At 42.2% G+C, this 18,642-nt stretch overlaps 1 protein-coding gene across 7 annotated transcripts in view; it reads right to left on the minus strand.

The window, feature by feature from the left end:
* Window positions 1–502: 502 nt before the first annotated feature.
* LLGL2 (LLGL scribble cell polarity complex component 2) overlaps window positions 503–18,642 on the minus strand; it is a 37,517-nt gene continuing 19,377 nt past the window's right edge. For 6 of the 7 annotated variants that reach the window (XM_040581611.1, XM_040581593.1, XM_040581598.1 and 3 more), the window contains exons 5-26: window positions 17,772–17,887; window positions 16,998–17,156; window positions 16,042–16,204; window positions 15,729–15,861; window positions 14,883–14,937; window positions 14,534–14,688; window positions 10,972–11,189; window positions 10,415–10,482; window positions 9,218–9,371; window positions 9,005–9,109; window positions 8,418–8,710; window positions 8,004–8,157; window positions 7,502–7,652; window positions 6,707–6,823; window positions 6,014–6,180; window positions 5,024–5,288; window positions 4,144–4,297; window positions 3,511–3,548; window positions 2,950–2,997; window positions 2,366–2,408; window positions 1,578–1,639; window positions 503–1,183 (exon numbers count right to left, since the gene is read on the minus strand). In XM_040581611.1, coding sequence (XP_040437545.1) covers window positions 1,176–1,183; window positions 1,578–1,639; window positions 2,366–2,408; window positions 2,950–2,997; window positions 3,511–3,548; window positions 4,144–4,297; window positions 5,024–5,288; window positions 6,014–6,180; window positions 6,707–6,823; window positions 7,502–7,652; window positions 8,004–8,157; window positions 8,418–8,710; window positions 9,005–9,109; window positions 9,218–9,371; window positions 10,415–10,482; window positions 10,972–11,189; window positions 14,534–14,688; window positions 14,883–14,937; window positions 15,729–15,861; window positions 16,042–16,204; window positions 16,998–17,156; window positions 17,772–17,887 — 2,826 coding nt within the window. In that variant the 3' untranslated portion in view covers window positions 503–1,175. The remainder of the gene's footprint in view (window positions 1,184–1,577; window positions 1,640–2,365; window positions 2,409–2,949; window positions 2,998–3,510; window positions 3,549–4,143; window positions 4,298–5,023; window positions 5,289–6,013; window positions 6,181–6,706; window positions 6,824–7,501; window positions 7,653–8,003; window positions 8,158–8,417; window positions 8,711–9,004; window positions 9,110–9,217; window positions 9,372–10,414; window positions 10,483–10,971; window positions 11,190–14,533; window positions 14,689–14,882; window positions 14,938–15,728; window positions 15,862–16,041; window positions 16,205–16,997; window positions 17,157–17,771; window positions 17,888–18,642) is intronic. The other variant, XM_040581577.1, reaches the window with a different exon arrangement.

Consider the following 18,642-nt stretch of genomic DNA (forward strand, 5'->3'; position numbering starts at 1 on the left):
ACAGGAAAGAAACTGGAGAATACCCTATTCTTTTTCTTCATTGGAAAAGAAGAAAGCAGTGTTATATCAGAGACAAATGAATCAACATTTTAAAGAGTAATGAACTGCTCTACACAGAGTTTCACCAGTTTCAATTCAACATCTGTTGGCTGACTAGTACAGCAGTATTGCCAGATCAACTGTTTCTCCCTTCAGTGTGTTATCACCCAAGTTATTTCAGGACAAGCCAGCAGATGACCTTCTGGGGACTATAATCTAAACCAGTGCCCTTTCCTGGCAACACAACATATGGATTGCAGGTGAGTGATACAATCAGTTTGCTTGCCACATGCATCTTTTCCAAACCACCACCTTGCTTGCTTAACAAGGCCACTAAATCTCCAGGAGTGCTCTTTGCCTCCACAGCTCAGAGAGGGACAGCTCCACCTTCAGTGGGCATGAGTCTGTTGCCAATGTGAAAGAAGCTGCTGATGGAAAGAATAGACAGAAGAGCAGACAAGGATCACAAAAGGGAAATCAGAGTTTTATTTCCAAAAAAGAACAATGCAGTGTTGAAACAAAAATCAAGTTCAATTAGTTTTCCTCTGATTTGAATGGCTACAAAAATAGATTCTACCCAAATCCATAGAGCCAGTTAACAGTACCATAAACAAACAAAACCCAAAATTATTCATTCAGATACCACATACAGCAGTCACAGGAATCTAGCATATATTATTTAATATTTTCTTTTAAAAAGTAAATTTCTAAAATGTTTCCGTTAAAACTGAAATACCCATAAGATTTTTAAAAAATTGTACAAAAAATAATTTTAAACCAGTTGGAGGTAACAGTGTGCGTTTATTAAAATCCTGCACCAAGGCAGCAACATTTATAATTTAAAACCCAGCCCAGTAGAAAAGAGAAATGTGCAAACATTTAAAAGTTAGATGTACTCAGAGGCTTGTGGTGCATCAGACCTGGCAATCCACTTTGTCCTAATGCAAGGCGGGCTCCAAGAGGAGATGTCTCTAATGAGGCACTAAAAGGGGAGGCAGAGGCAGGCACGCATATGCATGCAAGTTGCAGCTCACTAGCCTGCGGAAACAGCGGTGCCTTCTCCCCAGGGACGGTCTGCCCAATCAGTAGTGTTATGGCACTCAATCCAAAGGCAGAAACTCCTTGATGAATTCTGGTCAATCTGCTTTTGGATAAAAGAATGCAAAAGCCATTTTAGAAAACTCTCATTAGCTTTCAACTTCTGTTAACGAGTCTATATACTCAACAGATTATTGCTATGAGCTCTGGCTACCTGTTCAGCCTGCTTTATGGTAAGATTGAGAGTTAGACAGAAGCCTGCAAAGGATTTTATCTCTTCCTTTAAAACTGATGCAGCATATTCACTCATGGGGCACATAAGGTGCTGAACAGTGCCAGTACACCACTCAGCCAACAGATTCCCATCCTGAAAATTCAGATCAGAATTCTGCACTATCACAAGCCATTTAAATAAGCTGAATTTTATACAGAAACTTCACTCTACTTCCTGCTTCCTTTGGCTCCTTCACTAGGCCTGAAATATCTTTAGCCTTACCTACCTCCTCCATTACTTAGTCCGTGTCCTAATGGACTTCTTGCCAAATTTCTTTCTGCATAGCTCCTGCAATGACACAAGAAAAGATTCATCATTGCAATGCAGTATCTTCCCATCCACTCCCAGCTGCTGACAGAAGACCAGGATTAGGTAGTGTCCAGAAGAAGTGCGCAGAGCAGAGCATGTCAGACAGTCACTTATCCTTACACACCAGCAGTTACCAATCCCACCAAGCTTCCTGCATCCGTTGCAAACAGTAGTCCTTTGTCTACACTTCCGTAGCCCCTGTCACCTGAACATCAGTATTCTAGGGAGACAAGATAAAGCCCCGCACCCATGGTGGTAGCTTAGCTCTAATGTATAGCCAGAATGGGAGCAGAGATACTGAACATGTCCAAGTGACAGTGTCAAGCCAGGATTACAACTCCAGAGTCCCATCCTCGACCAACTAAGCCCATGTGGCCTGCCCTTAGATCAGTATGGGTTGACACAAATAGAAACCTGTATGCGAATACTCAGAGTCTTGTTCCTTTGGGATGTGGGAATGTGATCTCTCCTGCTTTTCGGAGAGAAAGAGACAAAACATTATTCATAAAAAATGTCAAGGGACAACATGTGAAAGAGAACTTGCCTCTCTCTTACTACTGCCCTTTGGAAGTTTGTGGGGGACACACATGACCAGATTCCAGCACAAGGATCCCTGCCATCATGTTGGGCATCCCCCTGCTTTCAACTAGAAATGCCCTCCCTTGCCACCCCACCCATTAGGAACAGAAGTTGGTTGATACTCACCCTCTGCCTCCCTCCAGAGTACTCTGGATCTCCTTCAGGACTTCTGGAATGCAGAGGGTTAAAGTAGTGAGCCAAACCAGTGGAGATCTGCTTGCAGGCAGCAGCCTAGCCACATTCCACCTCCCTGCTGAACAGCTTTTAAATTTGCCTCCCACAACACAGAGGTCAGACTTAAGAATATCATTGCCTCTTCAACAGTACCAGGCTTTTACTGAACAGGCTGGCATAAAGGACTGAAGCAGTCATTTGCCAGAGGAAATGTTGCCAGTCCCAGTGTACTAGAGCCCCAAAGGAACAGTCTGTTCCAGCTGTCATTTTACACAGGTCCCATTGGAAAGTAAAGATCCTTCTCTTATCACAGCAGTGAATGGAGCTATGTGGAACAACCCCTGCCTGAGGGCCTGACTATCTGTCCAACCCCTCACTTCTACCAATTAATGAAAGCCCAGTATTTCTACCAGTCTTGTGTAATTGCTGATCCCTTGGAACTGAGTACTGGAATCCACAAAATGCCCAGCAGCTTTCTTCTTTTCCCACCCAGAAAGGCACCTGCCCTGTCAGTAGGAAGACTTCATCTCACTCACTTTCGTCATTGAGTAAGGCATGTTCCATCAGCCTCCCAGACTTCCTTTCTAAAAAAAAAAAAAAAAAAAAAAAAAAAAAAAAAAAAAAAAAAGCAGGAAAAAAGCTTTTACCTAACAATATTTTCCCCTTTTCACAAAATATGTGCAGTTTTGGAAACTCACAGAAGGACTGGATTTATCCCCTCACCCCCACCCCCCGTTAAGTACCTTTTGACTTTACCGAATGCTTCACAGCTAATCCTTAAAGCCTCTCATATACTGAACTGTATTTTCCAACAATATTAGTCTGGCTAACAGAAGATCTCATCTGTAATTTCAGACCTTCTCTTCCCACAGCCTCTTCCTTCCATCAGAAACTGTGTTGTATCCTTTCAAGGCAATCTTGCCACATGCAACTTACTTTAGAGCTAGCAACTACTGTGTCCAAGCAGGTCACATTTCCTTCACGTCCCTCCTTACTTTCCCCTTTCTTAGGCAGAAAATACCAACTGTAGCAATAGGAAAGATGGTTCAGCTTTCCACATCACCACGCTACATTTAGCACAATTACTTTTTGCTTACCATCTTCTCCATAGTCACCCAAACTCCTTTCTGGTCCCCTAAAAAAGGAAAGGGGGCAGAAAACAATCACTGACTCTGAGGCACAGGGATGCAGAGAATTCACCTATACTCTTGACAGCTAAAAGAAGCTCCAGTGCACACTAGCTAAAAGCTTGAGCAAGAATGCAGGAAGGGCTTCATCACATGTTGGTGATGCAGAAGTCTACAGGCACCAGAGGACATTTCTAAACTTTTGGAATAAAATTCCTATAGGATGTCCATGAGAGTCAGATCTACTATTATTTGGTGATGTTCTGAGAGGAAGAACACTGGATTTCCCTTCACAGAGCAACAGTTCAGCCTTGTCAGTTAACACATGGCCCCTGGAGCATGCAAGAGTCAAGTGTCAGTCAGACACATCATTAGGGAACAAGTAAAGCAAGCTAGAGCTTACAGTTTGTGACTCTAGCTTAGGGATACCAATTCCAATGCTTCACTATTTTGTCCCACCAGCTGTACTGCAAGTAGGAAAACCAGAGAGAAGGTTACATTTCCTGATGCCAGTCCATCTAGGAATGTCAGTAAGAGTTTGAAGTCTTTTCTTTTTTATCACTACTTAACACACAGTCAATGTGCAAGAGTTTTACACTTTACCTGGATTTTCTTGCTGCATTCTCCATGCCAGATTTCTTGTGCACATGGTTGTTGCTTGTAACTTCTGGCATGTCCACAATGCACCGGGGCTCCACTAACCATTTGGTAGAAAGCGAAAACCTCTCAAACTCCGATGGAGAGATCAGATAGAAACCTACAGATAATTGGGAATTTACAAGCAATTCCCTCAAGTCCAAGAATACAGTTCCAGAACTAGAGGTGATCCAAAAAAGAACAGATCTAAGCATCCTCTATGTTTAGCAGAAAGGGTTTGCATTTCCTCCTATCTAAATGAGGAGGAATCACTGAGGAATATATTTCCCCAGTTTCCCAAGGATTGGTTAGCCTAGAGACTGGACAATTTAGGATTATGCTGAAAGATAATTGTATTGTCCTGCGCTGACACTTACGAAAAGCAACACAGCAAGACATAAAAACTGAACTGCAAAACAGCCGTCCACCTTCAACAACCACAGGATGTTGAATCTCAGTTTTGCAGTTTGATTGTTGAGCACAGGCATGTATAGGAGGCACAATGCAGCCATTTTTCCTCAGTGCCTGCTGCTTAGAGAGCCATTCTGTTGACTCCAGACAAGAGGAGGGTGGCCAGATAGAAGCCACCTATGGGGCACATCCAACCTGTTAGCTGAAAACCACTGTATTCTATTAGTAACGATAGAATAAACTAGAATAAATTTACTTCTGCTAATTCACATGTCAGTACCTGTTGGCAACAGCTACTGGCCAGAAACCTATAATGGACATATTTACGTAATATTCACATGTATACACAGCCAGTTTTAACACTAAGCCCTATAATCCCTTTTCTATTGTCTCAAACACAGAGGTAGACGATTTGGGAGAAGCACACCTTACTTACCTTGGCCATATTTAGTGAAGACGCAGGATGCAATGCCGCTCACATCCTCTTTGCGGATGCAAGGGTAGCGGATCTGTAACTTGAGGAAGGGCAGTGAGATGATCTGAATGTCTCCTAGATTAGTTAGGACAGCCAGGTCATTTTCACTGTAATCGTCAGTCTTGCAGCTGCCAAAGTTTGCAACCGTCACCTTTCGTACCCTACAGCCTTCCAGGGCCGTCAGCTTGAGCTTCAGTTTGGAGCTAACTTTGGGTAACGTGAACACCTGTCAATAGAAACAAGACACTGACATCTCTTTCCTGCACAATGGGAGCAGCTGCACCCCAGGACATCTGCTGCTCCCTCCTTTAACAATGTTTTCATTCACAGTGTGTACACACAGGTGTAATCTGAGTCACCCTGGCTCCCTGCTCATGGACAAGTAATCAGCCACAGAGTCAGTGTTAGAATCTGTTTCTGTTCTGACATCAAACAGTTTCACCCTTCAGGCTGCAAACTGCATTTCTCCCATAGTTCTTTCAAAACCCCTCCACATTTGGCTACAAATTATTACAGAAAGAGAACAGGGTTTACACTAACTGTATGCTCTTCCACATTAAAAAGCCAAGGCCAACCTACAGCAAGCTACTTCAAGTCTTCTCTTTTATGCTGACTAGTTAGTGTGCAAAACATGAAGCTTCTTAGCTGCTTCATCGAAATGCCAACCAATTCCTGCTTCTGTACTAACCACAACAAAAGCAGAAGCAATCTTGTCTAAAGAGTGTAACGTAATAGAGGAATAAAATTTCTATGTTCAGCATGTGCACTACTATGCTGAATACCCAATTTGTCGGCACACACCTCATTTATGGACTGTACCAGACAGAAATACTGCCCCATAGGTGTCATTCAGGTACAGGAGAATAAGCACTCCCAAGAGTTATCTTTCCACTGAGCACTTGCTTTAGCAGATTTTATGCAGTTCATATGCACCTCCTGGGTGATACTTACCTTAAATTGCTCTTCAGACACTACCAACAGTTGATGGCTGCCTTGCATATCAGGACTCTTAGAAAGGTCATGTGCTACTTCTAGAGGTTCTGGGAGGGGAATGCTGCGTCCGTCCAAGACAAGTATACCCACAACAGGAGCCCTGTGCATCAGCTGAATCTCTTTGGCTAGACAAGCAAGATAAGGAGGAAAATAAAGAGAAAAACCAGACAGGAGTCTAGTCAGAGACACTGTGTTAGAACCTGACCCACATCCTCCCAGAGCTGGAGACCTATACAATGCAGTTATAGAAACCCTGCCTAAAAAGATTTTTAATAGTTAAAGGGTATTTGGACTGAACTGGTTCCTGTTAAACAGTAACTATTATTACATAAAGACAGCAGGTCCAGCTGTCAGAATAAAGTACATGTGCACTGAGGCTTGATGGTAAACTTCAATGACAGCTGATGCAAATTTATATTTCTGAAGTCAACAGGAAATTAGGCTAAAGCATGTCGAGCAGTCTGGAGCTCGCTCACTCTTCAGTTCAGTTGCTGCAGTAAGCATTGCTTAGCTCACACATGGCTACATTTAGCTCCGCTTTCACTGATAAACAGCAGCAGTTGAGCTACCTTGTTTTTATGTGTGTAACCCTTGGTTATATGAGTGATAGCTCAGATCCCTTAGGACCTTGCTTTCACAAGGCATACTTACCCTGCTCTGCCCTGACAGGTTCATCCATCCTCCTCTCTGCTGGAGGAACACGTAAACAGAAGGCGTAGACTGTACCTCCATTGGTGCCTGCCCACAAGGATGGGCAGTGGCGGGAGCCTGAAGCAACAAGAAGGCTCATGAGTGAGGCACCATCTGTGACATCCTTGGATAACTGCTTCCCGCTAGCTATACAAAAATCCTCCCTCTGTTTACACCCTAAATATATTAGGGCAGATTTGCCAGGGAAACTGCAGGTTCTTAGCACTTTTCCCAATGTGTCCATCAACAGCCCTAATAAAGGACAGAGCACGTAAAGGAAACAGACGGCTGTTTCCATCAAACACCACAATTGCTGCATCCAGTTTTCACATATTTGTATCGCATATGAGCAAAGCAAACTCCTTCATGATATCAGTATAGGCTCTGATGCACAGCCGCCACCATCCTCACCAAAATTAAAATGCCCTGCTGAGCGCAGGGGTAAATTTTAAAGTGATGAGATACAGAACAGCTTATACTAAAAAGTCAGATGTCATTCCAGCACATTGAAAAATGATACATAAAGGCTGCATCCAAAAATGAACTACTACTGGCCTTTGAATAGCCAGCAGCCAGAATGGCTAAATAACAATTCTGCATGGCAACATATGCTCTTGTTCTATATTAGTTTTTCAGCATAGCACAAAGTAGGACACAGGAGGTACCGAATTTTCCTGGCAGTAAATCCTAATACATTCCTTGGCAGAAGGAGGAAGGACCTGTTCAGAAGAACGGAGAGATGCTTTTTCTACTCACTGTCTCTCAAGAAGGTATCAGCAAAATATAAGGTTCGCACAAAGCCAGTGAAGGAGTCTTCTGCAGACCGGGCTTCAATCTTCCGCTGGACTGGAGCCAGTTCCATTTCCTGCAATGTGTCTTGGTCAAATTTGGCGTTTGCTTCTTGCACCTTCAAAGATAAGACGACATTTTGTCAGTCAGGCAAAAGCCTGGGGGAGAGAGAGAGACAGTAAGAATGGCAGCAATATAGACAGGGAAAGCACCATCATACCAGTGAACAGGTACATTTTACGTTCAACTACAGACAGTAGATCTCTAAAAATGTGACTATTTTTATCTAACAGCAGCATCAGAAGCTGCCATTTTTGCCCTTATTCCAATAACTACTGATACCACAGCAGGACTGCAGACCACCTCCTGCTCTAGGCAGTCTAATCAGGACTCTGCTAATTAGTAAGTAATGTTGGACTAATCCTCCAACCTGTAAACAGAAAGGACCCCAAAAAGGTGGATGACTCACGTCTGAGGCATTTCCACTCCCTCCTCGTCGCTTCCTACTAGATACTCGGCTTCTTCTAATCCGTCTGAACGATTGACGGAGGGACTTCTTCAAGGATTTCACCCGAGACAGTGGGCCTTCTAAGGCCAATTGATCACTAGGATGCAGCGTACACCTGCAAGAGGGAGACAGCAGGCACATGGTCACTTTCTAATGGGTAGCAATCACTCCCAAGAGTCCAACAGGACACACACCAATGTTGGAACATGCTTATATATACACATGAAGATCTTCAAGGATCGAGTCCGATAAGGCAGAGCTTCTTGCCACACTGACTGCGTTTGAGAAATCATTTACTTCTACTTGCTTTATTAGCAATCCTAGGCCACTTTTAACAGAGGATTACCACAGATCTCCTGGAAAGAAGATACCTACTTGACAAAGACCAGTCGTTTCTGCTGGTGGTCAAAAAGCCCAAAACCATGACTGGTACCAAAGGCCACAAGTTTCCATTCAGAGTGAAGGGCCAATGAGGTGACTACAGCTGGTGGTTGACATTGGACAAGGACAAATGGTTGAAAACCAGCTTCAAATCGAACAGGTCCATCTCGAGTTTTTAATTTCTCATGACCTTTCCATCGATAGCCCTCTTGGTCCTGCAGGAGATCTGCTTCAGCGTGATCCACAACATGTTCTGCATCTTCGTCATTCAGTTCCATCACTAGTACCTGAAAGGAAAAGGACACACTTTGCTATAGCTTTTACCATGCAAGTGGTCCTTCAAGCTGCAGGCCTTCTCAGCAGCTACAAGAACTACGGCATCTCTCAGGGCATACAAACAGCATTAGATAAAGTCTAAAATACAGATTAGAGAAAGCTGAGAACCGTGAAATAACATTTCCAGTGACTAGACTGATTTACCACTAGAGAAATGAGTATTTCAAATTTTATTGCATCTTCAAGTTGCACTGTGACAACCTGCACTAAAGCAAGGTTTATGACAATTCTTTATATTTCAATACCTGTCCTGCTGTACCAGCTACAGCCAAGTATCCACTGTATTTACACAGGTAGATCTTCTGGATCCCAAGTCTAGGATCATCACTGTAAGGGTCGAAGGTACCAACCTAGGCAAGAGGATACACAGTGGCTAGTCTTTGCACATACGTTAACTAGGACAAGAATCAGAACTTCTCAGGTTTTCAGAAAGCTTCTACAAGCAATAGCCATCTTACTTTGCGAAGTGGAGGCCATTCATCCTCACCCAGGGTGTTCATATTGTCATTGGGATCAGCATCTGTGAGAAATACTCTCACTGTGCTTAGCTTATAGAGAAGATGTAAGCAGACACCAGATGCATCCCAAAACCGCACAGTACCATCTTCATGCCTGTATGGGGGAGAATTACAGAAGCAGACATCATACAGGAGAAAAGCACATGACCCAGATGAAGATGATAAAACAGAGGGGGAAAAACACAACCAAAGATTAAACTACACTATTTACAAAGCCCTCAGCTGTGGCAACTTAGTGCTTCAAGAGAAGATGGGGGGTGGGGGGTGCGGAGTGTTTGTGAGGGGTTTTTTGTGGCTTTTTTTGTTTTGGTTGGGGTTTTTAATCCATTTTTTAATCCATTTTTAATCGATCTGACAGCAACATACAATTTAAGATTACTTCAAAAAGCACTGAAAAGGAAGAAAAGCTTAGCATATAGAAGGAACAACGCATCCTGACAAAAATACTATTACTGGGAGAAAAGGAAAGAAACCAAGTTTTAATCTTAGTGCTCCAGGTGAAAATTGGCAACATTTTCTTCCACAGAATATTGTTCCATGGAACAATACGGTCTTCCACCATAAGGGTAAGGACTTCTAACAACCTGCTGCATCAAGAATGAAGACTGAAGAACAGCTCACTGAAATTCCTAAAAGTGCTTTGAAAAGAAAATGCTACATAGCTAGCAAGAGATTGTCTCATTGCATGACAATTTCCACCACTTAGCTAGATCTGTTCATGCTGATCAAAGCAGGCAGGAGTCCAAGCTAACCTCTTCTTTGACACTGAGAACATGGGGGTGTATGGATTTTCAAAACATCCAAGATTAAGCTCTGCTTTTACATTGCTCCCTTCAAACCAGTCTGGATTACCGCCTGCACTTCTACACTGATGTTTGTGGGGGAAAATGGATAACATGTCATAACTCAAATAAGCCAACTTTACAAGTCATCTGTGGACATCACAACCCATTCATTCAGAAGCAGTAGAATCAGTTAGCTTTACAAAGCTAGCAGCCCAGCTTTGAGAAGTTGTAACGTTGCAGCCTTCTCCCTACAAGATGAGCAGGCTTTAATCTCACAGGAAAGCCTCAGTTAGTTCAAAAAGAAGAACAGAACTGGAAAGGGCTCCTTAATTGTTATCAGTTAAGTACATACCCTGTTAGAAGCAAGTCCCTCTGTGGAGGATCTGGAGCTATGTTGGTGCCACCATCAATCGGCCATGGCTACAAATACATTAAGGGAAGACTGTGACTTCTTAAGGCAGTAACAGTGTTAAGAGAATACGCAGTCAGCAAGACAGCATGAACTTCAGTGCAAGCAGCAGTGAAACAGTCCATGCAGTTAGCTTTTGTTTGGATTAGATGTTCCTGTTCTGACACCAGCTGTGCTTTTTAGAAGATATTCTACACATTTCCTCAAGAAGCTGCGCCGAAAGCTACATGCTTCTAATGAGAACTTTGTTACCACTGACAGCTGGGAACACTCAGACTTTCCTTCTGGCTTGTCAAAGCCTGAAAAATACCACATTTTAATCCCCCAGTGTGAGTAACTGTATTGGTGGTGCTCTGGGAAAAAGCCTTTCTTGACCCTATTAAGAAGCAGGACAACGTCTGTTGAGACTCATCCCTCCACATGCAGAGACCACCCACGTTCTGAGCAGTCATGCTGTTCTTAAATGCATGGGAACACATGTACATTTAAAGCTGCCATACCATATTTGAGTAGTGAATGTTCTGCTTGCTCCCAGCACTGATAATCCTCTCCCACAGTTTCAGAGGGATGTTGGAGACATGGTGTGAGCAGGTGATGGCTGAGCAATGGAGAGAAGCCAGGTATGGAGGATGGACTGCTGGCCAGCCTGCAGTTTTCAAATCTATAACTACCAGCTCTTCTTCTGCCAGCACCACCATAGCAGAAGGGTCATCAAACTCTGCAGAAACATGATTCATTGAGGCTGACAAAAATGACCATCCAAGATAAACAGAAACAAGCTTCTTATAAGCCTTATTTGAAAACTGTTATCACTGATCTCTACACAAACATTTTTGTTGGCAAAACCTTTAAATGCTTCTGTGTTAACTGGGCCTATTGAGGCACTAATATTAATAGATTTCAAGATACTAACAGATTTACAGCAAATTCATTGTTCTTTATAAAAAGTCACTCTGGCGGTCACAGGAGTGGTGTAGATTCCACTGCAGAATAAAAAATTTGTTAACAACATATATGGCTAAATAACACAAGTTCATATTTACCATTGTAACAGCTAGAACTCAAAGGACTTTACCTACAGCTAATTAACAGCATGGGGTGGACAGACATGCATACACCCCAGCAGTGACCCATTTAGTACCGTGTTAGGACCACAGTCCATCTAGGCTAAGCTGCTTAAACACAGCAATGCCTTGAGTTCTGCAGAATGCTTCTGTGCTTGGACTGACAAGTATTTGCAGTTCAGCTCTCTTACTTTTCATTTTCCCTGCTTCTCATATGTTGTGACAGATCCTCTGGAGTTTCTTTTTTAAAGAGTGTGTACATCACCTAATATATATTCATACAAATATTAGATAAGATTACAAAAAATCTGTTAATGTAATTTTAGAGGTGATACCTGACACTCAAGAATTCCAGATTTTTCATTGTAACTAGAATTAAAGTGAAAAAATTTAATCTAATGAGGACATTATTGCAGTAAAGTTCATAAGACAGACACAATAGCAACTGGTGGGAAAAACCAAAACCACAAATCAGTTCACACCAACAACGATTAACATAGCTACAGAAATCTAAGTGAACATACAGCTGTAGTACGTCACACTGGGGGCGGAGCAGGGGGTGATAAACAGTGAGCCACAAGCAAATTAGCAGCTTTTCACTGACCTTCCCTGTTAACCCATACTTTTACTTCCCTTTAGTTGTTTGATTACCTGGAATATACTTGCAGGAAAGCACATCTATAAGCAAGCACGTACCAATTCTGTTCACTCAGCAAAATTAACTTCAAGTAATTAGTACTTGGCATCACTCTAGTTAGACATTCCAGGTTTCACCTCTGACTAGCCAGTCATAATATATCACTAATCAGTTCAGCTTCTTCATGGATAAAAGGTTTCATATCCAGTTTTGTTTTGCTTTCTTGCCCACTGTCACTTGCAGTGGTCTATAGGACTTCTGCATAGAACAATATCATACTTATATTACATTATGCATGATCACCCCTGCACTCTGACTGCTGCCACCAACATTAACCAAATATACTCTGTGTTAACAGTATTTTTTTTCCTGCAAACGCACACACATGAGCTCTTTGCTTATGGCAAGAATCCATTTTAAATTGCTGAAGTAGCAAGCATACTAGAATTTGTCATGACTGCCATGCACTCATTCACCTGCTAAAAAAAAAAAAAGGGAAAACAGGAAGGGCTAGCCTTTTAAAAATTGTTTCCACAGTGTATTCAGGGTAGTGGAAAGTCACCAGCTACTACCACGCTGTAGCGCATAAGCTTTGTGCTTATTAAATTAAGTGGCTTTGGTATACAATTAATACCTTCGTATTGCCATTGCAGGGAAGATTGCTTAAGGGCAAACAAGGCAAACTACGTGGATCCACTAAGCTTAGGTAATCAGCCACAATGAAGCTTGTCAACCACAGAAACCTCATTTTACTGTAAAAAAACTTCCTCATCTAAGCACAACAGTTTCAGCTTCCTGTAGCAGCTCCTGTCTGTACCCACCAGAATTTGTGTTAACTAGATAATTCAGTTCTTGGGAAGTATAAATATAAAGCTTGTTAAGTTCAGTTACTTCATCCTAAAGGACTAATCATATCCAGGAACTGAACTTTAAGTAGTCAATCTTCTACCTAAAAAAACTCAGATTTCTTTCATCTTTAAGACTTGTTGCATCATCTAGAATCTCAGCTCTGACAACTTGATAGAAAGCAAAAGGGTCTAGTTTCTTTGATGATAAAAGCTAAACAGTACCTCAAGTTTAAAGGTATTGTTAAGCTTAAAGGTTTAGACCTACAGGCTTTGCACATTTGGGAGTTGCTTATTAAAAGACAGTTGTGTAGGGAAAATTATAATGACAAATATATAAAGGCACTTCATCTCAGTTATGTTCCACCAGTTTCTTCACTGTTTTTTCAGTGACTTGAGAAGGGCCTGTTAAGGACTGGGGAGAGAGGTGGTTGGGAATCCAAAAGCTGTTTCTTCATGCCTACTTTCTCTGTGGTCTGCTTTGTACAATAGGCCAGGGGGAGCTAACCTGCATCTACATATTTGAAAGCCCACGCTTGCACAGTGTGTGGCTGGGAGCTGTCATCACCACCACCGGCAGTACACAAGACAAATAGGTTTGGAAACTAGCCTACTAGGCAAACCAGAAACTAGAAAGCCTAAGAAGATTCAGTAATAGAAGATTTGCCCAGAAGATCCCAAAAAAGTATCTAGACTTCTGTGATTTGGTCTGACTCAACTTCCAATACATTTCTGAAGCTTGAAATTTTATACTGTTACTCCAACTTAACCAGAAGCAAGAACTACACCAGCACTAAACAAACAGTTCTTGGGGAAAATCCTTTACAATTCCAGCAAAAGAAAGAATATTAAGGTTACTGTGGAAGTAAGGGTAATAAAGCTCTTCAACAGAAGCAAGAATCTGACAAGCTCTAAGCAAGCTGTGGAATGAGTGCTATTCAGTTTTAGAACTGTTTACATTCATGTTCAACAGCAGTAAGTAAATTAAGTTCTCTATATACTGACCCTTGGTTCTATGTCACCTTTTGCTGATTTATTACCCAGGGCCCTAGACATAAACCCAGGTAGTAATTAAAAGAAACAATGTCTCGGTGGGAGTAAATTCTGGGTTTAATTATTGCCTCTTTTGAAGTACTATTTCAAAACAGCGATATTTAGATCCTCATTTCACAACCTGGTTATGTCCAGCGTCCAGCTTAGACAGACATGAGCCTAGGAGATTTTCTCATTAATGGAGTAGCTTAATTTTCTGAGGAATGTAAGGCATTTGTAACCAGCCCACTCTTTATACCAGTATTTTACACTTCACTTTTAAATGGCAAATCACTTTTATGGTCAGAGTCGATCTTTAGGTTAGAAAAGACCCTTAATGGTTCTATGATTCTTCGTTAAAGTCTCAGAAAACCCCCAGACAACTGACCTCCTTATCACATTTTGTATGCTATTTATACCAGGCAGATTTCCACAAGCGTACACAGCTATCCTAATTCCTCAATAATACCCTTTCATCACATACCTGCAGTAGGCTCTGAACTGAAGATTATAAAGAAGTCTATCACCCGTGATGTGAAATCAAAGGCTGTTTGCTGACTGCCATGGACAACAGAAATACTGTGCCGGTCACCATAGCTAGCTCGGGGCATCCCTCCTTGGAATATAATGTAAGGAATCCTTAAGAGAAAGACAGAGTTAGAGCAGTGTATGCTGAAGTGAGGAGCAAGTAAAATTTCAAAGATATGAGGCAAGTCAAACTTTGACAAAAAATTCGTAACATTGTTACTCTAAATGGCTTTTACCATATCGCACACTGCACCCTTTAAATGCCTTTAAACAGGTGAGAGTGAAGGGACACACCACGAACTTACCCATTTTTTGTTGTCTGCCAGTAGATCTTGGAGATGGCCTTGCAAGGAAACGGACCTAAGAGAACAGAGTTATTTACCACAATTCAAGAACTGCATCTTTACATAGGAAGTTCCTTATTCTGCTTCACCTCTGTCACCTCAGCCTCCAAGCCAAAGAGAGCCACCTGAATTAGCAGGCACTACCACCACCTTGCCAGACCACGCCACATCAGACAAGTCTTATGGGACACACTAACCACAATACGCCTCAGCAAAACAACACTTAGACTCAGGGGAAGTTTTGAACTATGTTCCTAATGGCTAACAGGGAGTGGAAGTGCTGTTATAGAAGCTGATTAACTAGAAAGGATTGTTAAAAACACAGGCATTCCTGAAACTAATGTAAAAGTGATAGAGCTTTAGAAGCTTCTATATGCTTGAGAGATGAGGTCATCCCAATTTGATGGGTTTCAGCAAATCAGAGGCTTCGTTTCATCACTGCTCAGGTCAACAAAAAGTATACTTAGCTCACTATTAATTACAGAAGATCCAAGCAACTCCTGCTGAACAGGACATGAACTAAAAGAGCTGAATCACCAACAGCCTTCTTCATAAGGGGCACTAATTTCTGCAACACATTTGCTCTTCATGTTCAGGACAGACCTCAACAATGTAAAGGAGTTTAAAATACAAGAAAAAAAAGCGGACTAAAATCCCTTAGTCTAGGCTCATGACCATTCAAAAGGCAGCTCTGCATTTTGTCATTAGGATTAAACACTAGGGAGAATGTGACATGAATATCCTACTTAAGCTCAAAATGAGTTTGAGTTTAGACAAATATGCAACAATTAAACCTCACTTACTGACCATAAGGCACAATGTTTTCCAGAGGCTCATGCTGCCTGTTGTCACTGGATAGTGGCCACTGGGTGTAACTTCCATCATAGTGACAACTAATGAATTTACTGCCATCCCTTTGCCAGTAGAGGTTCTCCAGTTGCTGAATAGAAAGACATACAATGACTCCTCTCCAGAGAGCTGTTAACCCCCCCAAACCCAATGCATTCTTACTGAAAAAGCAGCTTTGTCAGGCTCTCCCTGCACCTACTCATCTCCAGAGTGCCCCCAGAGAAGAGAGCCCTTCTTCCCCTGCTGAACTGACTTTGGACTGAATTAATACCTGGCTGCCCAGGAAATGGTGTGTCACTTTGTTACTCTGCAGGTCCCAGAGGACAATCAAGCCCCTGCTGTATCCAATCAGGATCTGGTCAGGGCTCTTGGGATGTTCCCGAAGGGCTTCCACCAATTCACAGGATCGTCTGTTACAGTAATCTTCTGGTACTCTACAGAAGCAGAAGAAAAAACCCAAGAAAACCTTATTCCAGGTACAACCTAATATGACTAATAACAGCCAAGGTATAAGAAGGAGAAATTAAGCAACAAAAAGTTCAAATAAATGAGAATAAGTATGATCTTTCCACAAATCCTTCAAGCAGCAAAAAAATTTTACATAAGACATCACATCAGGCCTGCCACACAAACATGCATCCAGACTCATTTTCTTCAGGGAAAACCCAAGGTTTACAATTCATTCCAGAACTGGATCCCAGGAGAGTAAAAATGATCTAAATCACCGGCCCTATTCTCTTGTGACCCTTACAGAATAAAAAGTAATATGGAAACGTCAGTAGGAAAAAACAGCAACATGAAGTAGGACAGTTTTCAGCAGCACTTGAATCTCCAGGGTGACAAAACTCATTTGGATAAAGCAGATTCAGAAGTTCTGCCAATGTTCAAAAAAAAAAAAAAAAAGGTAATTACAGCTAAGCATAACATTTTTTGCAAAAGTAAACATGAGGGACGGCACAAGAGTTGCATATTTACTCCAAGTGTCTCCTGTACAGTTCTGCCTATATGCTGCACGTCCACAGTGACAGTACTGGGTTGACCAGGACAGAAACTGTTACTGAACACATACCAGGACCAAAAGTTACTTTCACAGGAGTCATGCAGATTTGGACAATGCTTAACATAACAGTGAGGCCCCAATACATAATCCAGCACGACATTTTAACAAAGGATATGTCTGCTAATGGGATTCCACCTCTACAGAGCAGTGCCTGTTTGCTCACTCACCGCTGCAGCACAGCCTCAGAGGTTATGGTCCTGTCCTCTAGCACTCTGAAGGATGGAAGCTCCACTACAAAGATGTTGCCACTCTCTGTGCCAAGATACAGGACTTCCCGTGAGGAATGGGGAAGGACAGCTGTTATCTGCGTGGCACTTGGTGGAGACCTGGGGATGCAAAGAGACTCTCATGAACTGCATATAAAAAGACTATTATTACTGAACTTGAGAGAATTAAGAACTCAACAGGGATATTTACAAGTGTCATTTGTTTTATAGGCAGAGATTTTAGCCAGGCATGATTCTTCTGAAGGATGAAAACACTAGCTTTAAGACAAATCACGTCAAAAGACTTGACAAGTGCATGGACAAAGTTCCAGACACCTTTTTACAGAAGCCTCTCTTATTAAGTGTCCCTAAAGGAGCTAAAAAACAGCTCACCCAAAACTAGTGAGATCAAGTGTAACTAAAACCATAGCAATATTTAAACTCTGACTTAAGGGATGCTTATATTTAAGTCTTAAGATTTATAGCTCCTGTACACACAGGAGTGGATGCATAATATTAAAAAAAGGTGTCACCCTTTACATTGGTATAACACAGTTAAAAAGTGGTCTCCCAGGCCCCAGCTAGCCCCTGTTTGGTTTCCATGGATGCCCCTTTAACGGATTCACAGCAGCAAGAGTCTGTAAGAACAGAACAAGTTCTAGCTAGAACAATATCAGAATTTTCTTACTTGCTTAGTTATCCCCAAACTAGCTCAAAAACACTCTTGCAGATTACCCAGGTGGCCCTTTCAACGTGAAGCGGTGCTCCTCCCGCAGCTCAGATACTCCGCTGTGCTGCTTCAGGCTCCAAAGATGCAAACTGTTATCATCTAGCAATGTCACCAGCTGGCACTAAAAAAAACACACAATATGCTTTTTTCAGAATCACAACATTAAACATAACACAGTAACTCCAGCAAGAAAGTTGCTGCAGTTCAGAATTCTCTGCTAAAACAGGACTGGGGAGCCAGCCACTGCTCTTTCTAGCAGTGGATATATCCTGCAGCAATGCTGTTAGCTAATAGCAAGGGATTTGGGGGTTGGTGGGAGACAAAAAGTAGCCTAAGGCTAAAAACCCTCTTATATAGGACAAAGGCACAGGTTATCACTGAGGGGAATGACAAGGACTTAGGCTCTTGAAAAAGATCAGCCTATGCCGTAAAGCTCAGCAAGGCAGCTGCAGGCTCTTAGCTCACCACCTTCTCCCTCAGCATGGTTTGCTGCAACACACCCCAGCTTTGGGTGGGGCTGATACAGTCTACTACACCACACTCCTTGCATTCTTCATGTCCAACCTCATTCTGGAGGGTTGTGTCAGAGTCCTTTTATGAGCCCAGCCCTGCTGGCTCTATGTTCAAACTGAAGCATTTTACCTGTTGAAGCCACACCTGGTGCAACACTCCCCATGGGAGTTTCAGCTTATACCATTTTAGTTAAGCAAACAGACACCCAAAACCACCTCAAGAATTAAATCCCTCTTGCAACAAGGCCACTCGTGCTATACTGGGTGCATCAGGCAACAAAGTATGTGGCCAAGACACCAATCTGTCAGCCAAGGGAATGGAAAGTGGTTAGACAGCCACCAAACATTTGGAAAATTCTGCCTT

Source organism: Falco naumanni, chromosome 1 (assembly GCF_017639655.2).
Source record: "Falco naumanni isolate bFalNau1 chromosome 1, bFalNau1.pat, whole genome shotgun sequence".
NCBI classification, from domain to species: domain Eukaryota; kingdom Metazoa; phylum Chordata; class Aves; order Falconiformes; family Falconidae; genus Falco; species Falco naumanni.